Source organism: Fukomys damarensis, unplaced genomic scaffold (genome assembly GCF_012274545.1).
Source record: "Fukomys damarensis isolate Sample0158 unplaced genomic scaffold, DMR_v1.0_HiC HiC_scaffold_17, whole genome shotgun sequence".
NCBI lineage: Eukaryota > Metazoa > Chordata > Mammalia > Rodentia > Bathyergidae > Fukomys > Fukomys damarensis.
Window position 1 is genome coordinate 5,073,591 of NW_022900929.1, and position 11,619 is coordinate 5,085,209.

Below are 11,619 nucleotides of genomic sequence, written 5' to 3' on the forward strand. Positions count from 1 at the left end.
ATGCTGAGCTTTTGGCGGGTACGCCCAAGTTGTGGCCGCTGGTGGTTCTGGAGGAGGTCGCGTGGGAGTGCAGGGTGCCAGGGGCCCCAGGCGCGGGCAGGTAGAAGCCGTCTGTAGAGAGAAGCACAGTTAGCACGGCCCACAGCCCACCGGGGCCAGGGCATCCTCCACCCCACAGTCAGGGTGCCCTGCATTTCTAGGGGAAGAAGGGGCACGAATAGGGGAGCAACTCTCGGGAAAGTTGGCCTTTGGGAGTGGCTAGAACAGACGTGAAATCTCACCTTGGCCTTCTAGCCTACCCATGCCTCAGTTTCCTCATCTGTAAAAGGGGGAGAGGCCAGGGTTGTTTTAAAGCTGCCCAGAGGTCCTAACTAGGAAGGGGCTAGAAGGCTACGGGCACCCCAGTGAGCCTGTGTGGGTGGGGGTGCTTAGGGGTGAGGGCTCAAAGAAGGCATCTTGGAGCCAAGCATGATGCACAGGGCTGTAACCTCAGCACTCTTGAGATTCTGAGTCAGGAAGATCATAAACTGGAGCCCAGCCCGGGCAATTTAGCAACTTAGACTCTGTCTCAAATTTTTTAAAAAATAAAATAAAGGCCGGTCTTGGTAATGCTCGCCTGTAATCCCAGCACTCGGGAGGCTGAGGCAGGAGGATCGCTATGAGTTCGAGACCAGCCTGGGCTACATAGTGAGGCCAGGTCAGTCTCAACTACATAGTGAGACCCTGTCTTAAAAAACCAAAAAATAGGGCCGGGGTTTTAGCTCAGTGGTTCCACCGCTTGCCTTGCAAGCGCACGGACCCAAGTTCGACCCCTGGTACCAAAAAAATAAATTAAAAATAAAAAATAAAATAGAAAGGGCCAGGGATTTAGCTCAGGGGTTCCACTGCCTGCCTTGCAAGCACAAGGGCCTGAGTTCAATTTCCAGTACCACAAAAATAAAATAAAATAAAAATTCTGAGGATGTACCTCAAGATGAAAGGCCTAGGTTCACTCTCCCGTATCAAACACACAAATAACTAAAATAAAAAATTTTGAAAAGGTATCATAGGCCAGGTGGGGTGGTGCACACCTGTAATCCCAGTACTCCTGAGACAGGAGGATCGCTGTGATTTCAAGGCCTGGACTACATAGTGAGTCCATGGACAGCCTGAACTATGCAGTGAGACCCTGTCTCCAAAAAGAAAAAAAAAAAAAGGCATCTTAGTGCCAGGCATAGTACACAAGCCTGTAATCCCAGCACTTAGGAAGTTGAGGCAGGAGGAATTCAAGTTCAAGGCCAGCCTGGGCTACACAGCCAACCTTATCTCAAAAGAAAAATAAAAAGGCATCTTGGGTGGGGTTGTATCTCAGGGACACAGCACTTGCCTAACATGACAATAATGTAAACTGCTGGGATGCTGGTGAAGGCCCCAGACAAGCCCCACAGTCCCCGAACCATCCCTTCCCCAGCCCCTCAGTCCTACCCACTCGGGTCCACTGACCTTTCTGGGTATCGAAGATGCTGGGCTGGCCCAGCTGGCTGAGGAGGGGGCTCCCGCTGCTGGGGGGCTCCAGGTGGTTCAGGTGGAGGTAGGAGGGGTACAGCCCGCTGGGCAGGTGGGAGAAGCCTGGGGAGAGGGAAGAGCACAGGGCTGCAGCGCCTCCCTCTTGGAAAGAAACCATGCCAGCTGTGGCTCTTTGGGCCGAGAGCCGGAAGTCTAATCCCAGCCCCACAGTGACATGTGGCCCCAATGCTGCCTTTTAATACCCCCAGCCCCCGGCAGCCCTCAGGCCTCAGGAGGAGGATCAGATTGGATCCATCTGGGAGAGCATAGAAACTCTGCTTTGCCACTGTTATTCATTTAAACCTCGGAACTAACCTGGGAGGCCCAAGTCTTCTTATCCTCTCATTCTACAGAAAACTCAAGGCTCCCAGAGGTCCACCCACTTGCTCAGGACACACAGCAAGGGCCTTGGCTTTGAACAGAGGTCAGCTGACCCAACAGCCTGGATTCCTAACCTCAGAGCCAACGTGCACCCTGGCTGAGTAGTGTTTTTTTTTTATTTCCTAGGTTTTGGGGTACTAAAAATTGAACCCAGAGCCTTTGCACTGAGCTACATCCTCAGCCCCCCGCCCTTCTTCCTTTGAGACACTGTCTCACTAAATCACTAAGTTGCCCAGGCTGTGCTTAAACTTGGAATCCTCCAGCTCAGCTTCCTAAAGCAGATGACTGATTTTAACAGGCCCCTTGTCTGTTGTGTCCCAGCACTGGTCAGTCTCTGTTACGGTTTATATCTAAATGTCCCTCAAAGCCTCACGCACTCACAGGTGGGGCCTTTGGGAGGTGACTGGATCATGAGTTTTATAACGTGATGTTGGGAGGTGAAACTTGGTGGAAGGAGGTGTTCACTGGGGGCGTGGCCCGGAAAGGCCTGTCCGTCTCCCTCCCTCCTCTCTACATCCTTCTGTGCTCCCTGCCTACGGTGCCAGGAGCTGCTTCTCCTCCGCAATACCCCTCTACCAGGCCACCCTGCCTTGGAGCCAGCCAATTATGGACTGAAACCTCTACAAACTGTGATCCAGAATAAACCTCTCCTCCTCTAATTTGCGGGTGTCGGATATCGTGTCCCAGTGACGAGACTGTAACTAAGACAGTCACTTTCTCTGAACCTTGGTGGATGCACCCTCTCTGGTTGCTGGGATCTCCCAGGAGGAGCTAGGATTCCTCCAGCCTCCTGAAAGGCCCCACTAGTGACACCACAATCAGAGCCTTGGGGGACTAACAGGAAACGTAGCCATGGACAGAGACACAAAACACCTAAGGAGGCACGACGGGGAGTGAGGGCCCAAGAGGCCAGTTGGGCAGGTGTTGGGGTGCCAGCAAGGGACCTGATGCTGGGCCTGGGGTCTTAATGACAGTCCCCAAGAGATCCAGGTATCCCGTGTCCCTCACTACCCCTCTGAGGCCAGGGACATAAGACCTGTCCCTGGCTCTTTCTCCAGCATCACCTGCCAATGACATTAACAACTATCACAAAAGAAAAAGGATCTCCAGACACAGATGATATCATCTAATCCCTGAAACAGCTCCAAGGGAGGCATCAGGACCCTCTGCTGTCATCTGTTAAATGGGCACAAAAGCCCCTACTCTGGCCCTGAGCAGGACGTGAGTTTGGATACACAGTGGCTGGGACAAGCAAGTGCCACATGTTTTTCCAGAATTGTTAACATCACCATTCTCCCCAAGACTGGTCGGCAAAAGGAAAAAGGAAGCCTCGGGAAGGAGTCCATGCAGGTGGATTTGGGGTGCTGGTGAGCACTCAGCCCCACACCTGGGAGGAAGCGGAGAGGCAGGGGTATGGGAGAGGCCCTGAAGACGCTCAGCACCAGGAGGGAGCTAGCACCCAGAGCCCAAGACCTACCAAAGTCAGGATGGGGAGACGCTCGGGGGTCCCTGGGCCCCTGCCTTTGTGAGCAGAGGAGGGGAAGGGGACTCCAGGATGATTAATATTTTGCTCAAAGGGTAGGGGAGCCAGGCCCCACATCTGGCATCTCTGCAGAGCTACAACCAAAGAGGCCCGTAGCTCCCACAATTATTAATCAGCCTCTTATATACCAAGGGAGGGCTTCACTGTGATAGGAATCACCAGTTTGGGAATAATCAAACAGGTAAATCTTTTCTCACCAAGGGAATGACAGGAGAGGATGGTGCCTGGGCTGGGCTTTGAAGGCAAGCAGGAGCCACCCAGGGGCTGGGGTGGGGGGCTGCAAGCAGCACAAATAGCTCGTGCGAAGGTCTTGTGGCAGCAACACGAGGAAGCACTGACCATCTGAAACCATGGAGGTGCTGGTAGCCAGGGCTGGGCCCATGAGTTTTGTAAAGGCAGTGAAGGGGGCAAACTTGAGAAGAGTTAGGGACATAAAATTGCCAGTGGTGGGGCAATGGCCCAGCAGCCCCCAGCCCCACCCACCTGGCACGCTCTTACCTTCATGGGCATGGGCGGCCCAAAGCTGCACCATGGGCAGGTTGCTGGGGGTGGGGGAGCGGAAGGAGAGGTCAGAGGGCAGGGGCACCGGGCTTCCCTGGGATGAGGCCGAGGGCCCCATCCCGCTGGCCACGAAGCTGCCCAAGAAGGCCTCGCCTGCAGAGAGAAGGGGGCTGTCAGGCCACCAGAGCCCCGAGACCCCCATCACTCCCCAATTGGCTCATATACCAAGCCCCGCAGAGCTCCTGACCAGGGAGGACTCCAAGCAGCCTGGCCCATGGGCTACATGCCTAGCTAACTGCCTGTGCCCATTTCACAGATGATAAAGCTGGCACTCTGAGCTGCAGTGGATTAGAGAGTCCATCACCAATCAGAGGATGCAAGGAGCTGCCCAGGGCTGTCCCTCCAGAGAACAGGCCTTGTCACAGGGAGCATGGTGGCAGACAACATCATGGAAGGAAACCAGGCCCACACTTGCCACACCCCAGCCAGCAGGACACCTCTGGCTGCCACCCAGGCTTTCTGCCTCAATAGCTCCCAGTGTCTCCTGAGCACCCTCCACAGCTAACCGTGGCAGCCTGCAGGCCCTGGGCCAGGCCTTGGTCTGTGCATCAGTAGAATGGGGGCCAAAGTGACAGACATTTGGCATTGGCCATTATGAAGTAAGAAAAAACGACAGTGACAATAGTGGCAGCAACAAGCAGAGCTGGGTGTGCCCAGCCCTGACATTTGGCAACTGAGTCCTGATCCCAACCTCACCCCAAGGGAGAGTGCAACCCCTGACCCCACAGTAGGCACAGAGATCACCAAGCTCCCACCAGCCAGCCCCCCAAGAACTTCCCCTGCACCCAGAAGCCTTCGGTAAGTCCCAGATGTGGGCACTGTTTGCTGGTGACAAATAGTGACTTTGCCAGGGGCACCCAGATTGGCATGCGGGCCCTAGTCCAGCCCACAGAGCTATACCCAGGCCAACCTCAGGTCCCTAGCAGCTACACTGTACGGGACCTGCACAAACACCATCAACCAGTTCCCAGGAGCACAGGGTCCCAAAAAGTCCAGCACGCTCACTACAGGGTGTGTCTGGGGAAACTGAGTTAACAAAGGGCACGGCTCCCTCCTCAGTCCCCCAGAGTCACACACTGGGACACAGGCCCCTTCACCACAGCCCATGCCCAGCTACACTCCCCCAGCCAGCCCTCACCAGGATCCAGTGCCAAAGCCTCGGGCCCCAGGGCCATGGGGGCTGGTCAGTGTGTCCATGCGGCGGCTGGGCCAGGCAGTACAGCCTCTGGGCCCTGCTGAGCCCTCAGCTTCCTCCTCGACACGCTAGGCGGCAGGCTCCGGAAGCCGCAGGCAGGGCTTTGCGCAAGGGCTGACATCAGCCGCCAGCTCTTCCTGCCCCAGCTGCACGGAAGCCCTAGGCCCAGCCTGGCCCTGCCCAGGCTTGTGAAAGCGCACAGCAGTACTCCATGGCCCGCAAGACGTTGGAGCCCGGATGCCACCAACGGTTCTGCCACAGGCACTCAACAGTACTCAAAGCTCCTTTGTCCCAAGCTGGGCAGGGGCAGCCAAGGACTCTTGGGGCACCTACATGCAGCTCTAAAATGGGGTGCATCGTCCCTCAACTTCAGCCACAAGCATGGGATGGTCTGCACAGACTCACCGTCCCTGTCACCTCCCTCAATCAGGCAGATATAAAGCCGATCACCCTCCCACTGCTTATATCTCTGGTGCCTGCCTCAGTCGCCCCCCTCAGTCCTTTTGGGGACCTGCACCCCATCCCAGACCCCTTCTGCTCATCTCCACCTGGTGGCCTTCCTCAAGCCTCAGTGAAGACCTCACACACAGCCACACAAGCCCAGCAGGGTCCACCTATGACGAGCTGGAAACAGACCTCTCAGCCCGACCAAGTGTGCAGTGTCTGTCTACCCACCTCACCCCAGATGACTCCCTTCCTAACAGGACTCTCTGCCTTGCTGCCCCTGCATGCCCTGTGCCCAAGGCCTGGCCCCCAAGAGATGCTCCAGTTCAGTTCCAATTCTCACAGGGCCAGAGCACAAAGACACAAGTTAGGATCCAAGACAGAAAGGCAGGTTAATCCTGACCCCAAAAAGCTTTAAAAACCCAAGGAAAGGTGTAGTGGCGCATACCTATAATCCAGCAGTCTGGGAGGCTGAGGCAGGAAAATCGCAAGTTTGAGCTCTGAGTATGAAGGTCCTAGGTTCAATCCCCAGTACAGGAAAAAAGAAAAAAAGATGGAATGTGGGAAGCCTGGGAAGCCACATGCCACCAGGCTGTACTGCACCGTTTTCTTGGGGCAAGAATGAGGCAGCAGCTGTCCCCACCACACATGGCCAGCATCTCCAGACTGCAACAGAGCCCCTCAGCAACCTGCGCTCCTCTCCTCCGTCCTACAGCTGCTCATACCTGCTCTGGGACCGAGCAGTAGCCACCAGTCACTGAGAAAAGTCCAGGCCCCAGGAGCCCGGGGACAGTGACAATCAGGCCCACTGTTCATTGGTCTTTCCCAAACTGGGAGGGGGTCCCCTCCCTCTGGCCCTGGGCTGAGCAGAGGCCTTGCCCCCCACAACACTGGTCCTGAGCCACCCCCTGGTAATATCAGGCCTCTTCTATGCCACCTGCACACCACAGTGATTATTTCACCTGACACCTCAGAAGCCAAGACCAACGACCCAGTGTCAAAATCTCTAGCACAGACATGTATCAATAAACTACCACCCCCAATGGTGCCAGCGGTGGCGGTTGGAACTCACAAGCCCTGCATACATTTAATCACTGCACCTTCACATGAGCCTTTCCTGAAGAGCACAAGTGACAACCCAAGGTCACTCAGGCACACAGCCAAGGGCAGCGCTGGTCTGGCTCCAGACCCCAACAACCCCCATCTAAACCACCACCCACAGAATAGTCACACAACAACCTGGGGAAGGATCCCCCCACCTCAGTCACCTCAACAAACCGGAAGTAACCTGTGTGTCCATCGAGTGGGGATTAGGTAAATAAATGGCACACATCAACAGGACCACAGGCGGCCAGCAAGTCTGTCACTGTGCTGGATGTGGCCTCACATGGCTACTGAGCACCCTGGCCAGGGAAGCTGAGAAATTGCATTATTTGTTTTATTACATCCTAATTAATTCAGATTTGATTTAGCAACATTCAGGGCTGGCAGGGGGAGGGTGTGGCCAGTCAGTTCCTCCACGCAGGCAGAGCAGGCCCACCTGCTCTGTGAGTTGGGGTATTTTCTTAATTTCCCCCAGTTGAGTGAAACAGATAATGTAGCAACATCTCCTCTGGGTTGATGTAAAAGACTGAGTCCATATTTGTAAAACATTTCCTGGCAAGAGCACCATGCAACATCATTGTTATTATTTATGGTTACAAAATAATAACCCAGAGCCAAGCTGGTCTTCCCATAGTAAGGTCAAAGTGGAATCACTTCCTATCCTCAAAGGGCTATTTAATATTAGTGTTATATATATATTAATATATATATAATGCACCAATAAATGTTTTATGTTTTGCTTTAAAAAAAAAAAAAAAAAGCCGTTCCCCCTTCCTTAGGATAAAACTGGAGAAAGCTGGTAGCTTCATAGCACTAAATGTCACTGAACTGTAAATGGTTAACTGCAGACTGTGAATTTCACCTGTTTGGGTTTTGTTGTTTTTGTGTGTGTGTGTGTGTGTGTGTGTGTGTGTGTGCTCTCCCCGCTCCCCCGCTACCAGGGATCAAACAGGACCTTGCACTTGCAGGTAGCAAGGTGCCCCTGAACTACATACATCCCTAGCCTCTTACCTCCATTTGTTAAAACAAAAAAACAAACACCAGCTCTGCTCTGCCTTGGAATCCAAGGCCTTTCCCAGACCCTCCCCACAGCCCTGGGAGCAAAACAAGCCTGTCACTCCTGGTTAATAGATTAACACACTGAGGCTGAGTGAGGCACACACCTGTAATTCCAGTACTCTGGAAGGCTGAGGCAGGAAGGATTCCAAATTTGAGGCCAAGCTGGGCAAGTTAACAACTGAGACCCTACTACGAAACTTTAAAGGACTGGGGATGTAAAATGCAAAGTCTCTATGTTCAATCCCCAATACTATAAATTAATTAATTAAAATTAAATTGTAGGGGCCAGGGATTTAGCTCAGTGGTCCCACTGCCTGCCTCCCAAGCACAAGGTCCCGAGTTAGATCCCCAGTACAAAAAAAAAAAAATTAAAAAATTAAAAATTAAATTGTAAAAAGTCTGGGGATACATTTCAATGATAGACCAGTTGCCTAGCATGCAGCATAAGGCCCAAGGTTCTCTCCTCAACACCACAAAAAAATATACAAAGAGCCACACATGGTGGCACAGGCCTGTAATCCCAGCCCTGAGGGAGACTGAGTCAGCAGGAAGATCCCAAATTCAAGTCCCACCTGAGCAACTTAATGAGACCCTTTCTCAAAATTTAAAATAAATAAAAGGTTGGGGCTGTAGCTCAGCAGTCAGTAGAGCACTCCTGAGTTGGCTCCCCAAATAATAACAATAACAACAACAAAAACTTGAGGCTCAGTTTAGCTGCCCAGGTTGACCCAGCTGGTGACCAAATCAGCCCTGAGTCTGGCACCTGCCCAGCACAAACAGTGTCTCTGATCCCACCACACCCACAACACTCACTCCAAGCCTGGGCTCTGCTTTTGCTATTTCTCTTCCCCAGCTTCCAGTTATGGCCCTGGAAAGGAAAAGGCAACCCCCAACCTTGAGAATCCCCAGGGATCCAAACTCAGACAGCAGGAATCCACACACCCACATAGACACCCACAGGAAAGAGGCTGGAGTTGTTCTTGGTAAGACTGAGCAGGGGCTGTGTCCCCCGCACAATCACCTCCTTCCTGAACATCTCTGATCCCAAGCCCAAAACATGGAGCAACATTCACACAGCCCTGCCTTGATGACCTCTGACCCTCAACAGGTTAAGGCCACCAGACAGAGGGAAACTGAGGCTCACAAAGAAAGCACTATGTGGCCCATCACTCAGTTCCAGATCCAAGAGTTAAGGGAGGTTTTTGGCGGCTGCAGATGTGGCCCAGTGGCACAGCACCTGCCCAGCAGGTGGGAGGGCCTGGGTTCCATCTCCAGAGTTACAAAAGCAATAAAACAGTACTAGCCACATCCAGGGGTGCGCCCCTGTAATCCAAGCACTCTGGAGGCCGGGGCTGGAGGATTGAAAATTCAAGCCCAGTCTGGACAATTTACTGACTTAGCCAGACCCTGTCTTAAGTTTAAAAAATAAATGTTTAAAAGGGTTGAGATGTAGCTCAATGCAAAATCTCTGGGTTCAACCCCCACTGACATGATTAATCAATCAATAACTAACCAAGGTTTTTGCAGGGGGGAAGAGACAAGAGGCCACCCTTCCCAGACACAATGAGCACCTACACCTACTTGGGTATCTCCCATCCTTGAGCAAGTCTTTAACAACACTGACAATAAAAATAATAAGCAACTTTCCCCAGCCCTTTTACTCCATGCCAGGCTGCATGCCAAGTGCATACATCAACAGTTCATGTAATGCTCACGCCCTTCAGAGGAAGGACTTAGTCACACCGTCCTCCGTGTACAAAGGCAGAGACTCAGAGGTTGGCTGAGGTCACTGGAGGGTGGATCTGTAACTCAGGGGAGGCACTGCCGTCCTTCCTCCATTCCTCAACACCCAGCAAGACTCCATGTGCCAGGGGCTGAGGCAGGAAGCTCCCTTGGCACTGCCCTGTGCAATGGCAGGTCCCCAACGGAGAGGCTGACAGGACCTCACCCTGCAGAGACCAGGACAATCCCACCTGTGACTCTTCTAGAAGCTGCCCATATGCAGCAGTTGCCATAGTTTCAACACAGCCCAAAATATTCGATGAAAATTTTCAGAAATAAACAACTGGTAAGGCCAGGCGTGGTGGCATAATCCCAGGACTCAGGAAACTGAGGCAGGAGGATCCCTGCGAGTTTGAGGTTAGCCTTGGCTACACCTACTTCAAGGCCAATCTGAACCATATAGCAAGGCTTTGTCTCAAAAGACAAAAAAGAAAAACAACAACAAAACAACTGAAAAAAATAAATTGGTAAATTAGGTTTTGCTTTGTTTGTAGTACCAATGATTGAGCCCAGGGCCTTTGCACTGAGCCTTCGCACTACCTTCTTTTGTTTTAAAACAGAGTCTCACTAAGTCACTACGTTGCCTAGGCTGAGCTCGAATTTGTGATCCTCCTGCATCAGCCTTCCAGAGGGTGGGGATTACAGAACTATGTCATTAGGCCCAACACACCCCAAAGTTCTTTAAAGACCCTGTTGCAGGGAAAGCAGCCATAAACAAGAACTACCTGACACTGCTTTGTTCTAATAAAACTTTATTTATGAAACAAGAAGTGAGCAAGACTGGGGCCATATTTACATTACAACTTTGGTTTACTGTTCCAGCTGCCCTTGCACACAATAAGTGCTCAATTAATACTCAAGGGTAGGGGGAAGAAGTAAGGTCCTGAGGCCCTGGCTAAGGTCTTTCACATCTCCCTACCCATGTCTTTCCACAGACAGGGAAACTGAGGCTCTTACTACAAACCTACACCACCCAGACACAGCGGAGGCCAGCAGTAGCTGCTCATTTTCAATCCCAAAGGCCCCTCATCACTACACTAGTTTCATCTTGCTGGGCTGGGGTTGGACCCAAGGCTTTGCACACACTCTAAGCAAGGGCTCTGCCACCTGGCCCTGCAGATTTTAAAATGTTTTGGCCTCTAGGAGGAACTGTGGCCCTGAAGATGTCAAAGACTACAGGAGTACACCAGGCTGTCACCTGGGGAAGGGCTCTGCCTGGCCAAGCACCCACACAAGCTTTTGGGGTTTCTGTAACACAGCTGAGGCAACAGAAGTGCAAGGAGGCGGAGACGACCTGCACGCGCCCTGGGAGCCCAGATTCTGCGAGTTCTGTCAGGTCTGGTCTAAGCCAGAGAACTGGTCACTGCCAGAGCCACAGAGTCGTCATTATCCAAGAATCCCAAGCAATCCTCAAAGCACAGCAAGACTGGAGAAAGTTCAAAGTGCTTAGCATTACAAGGAAGTATTAAAATGTAATGATGTCATGTCAGCCAGGTGTGGTGGCAAAGGCCTGGAATTCTAGCACTGTGGGAGGCTGAGGCTGGAGGCTGAGGCAGGAGGAAATAAACTCAAGATCAACATGCCTCACACAGTACACAGAAATCATTTCTACATCAGTATATACCATTTCTTTGTACCATTAGGATAGAAATTACAACTGGGCATGGCAGCACACACCTGCGATCCATCTACTCAAGAGAGACAGGAAGTATATAAATCCAGTCTATGTAACTTAGGGAGATTCTATCTCAAAAATAAAAGTAAGAGGGCTGGGGAATGTAGCTCAGCACTTTTTTGGATTGGATCCCCAGTACCACTAAATAAAAGAAATAAAGCTGAGTGTGGCAGTGCACGCCTATAATCCCAGCACTTGGGACCCTGAGTAAGGAGGATAGCTGTGAGTTCGAGACCATCCTGGGCTACATAGTGAGTTCAAGGCCAGCATAAACAACACATGGAGATCCTGACTCAAAAAAAAAAAAAAAAAAGGGGGGGGGGGGGGGGG

The 11,619-nt window shown here is 52.1% G+C and overlaps 1 protein-coding gene across 1 annotated transcript in view; it reads right to left on the reverse strand.

Moving 5' to 3' along the window:
- The window catches only part of Tnrc18 (trinucleotide repeat containing 18), an 80,781-nt gene that overhangs the window by 58,355 nt on the left and 10,807 nt on the right, over positions 1-11,619 (reverse strand). The window contains 4 exon segments of the mRNA XM_033765114.1: positions 5-111; positions 1,483-1,608; positions 3,968-4,123; positions 6,118-6,184. Of these exon segments, the coding sequence (XP_033621005.1) occupies positions 5-111; positions 1,483-1,608; positions 3,968-4,123; positions 6,118-6,184 (456 nt within the window).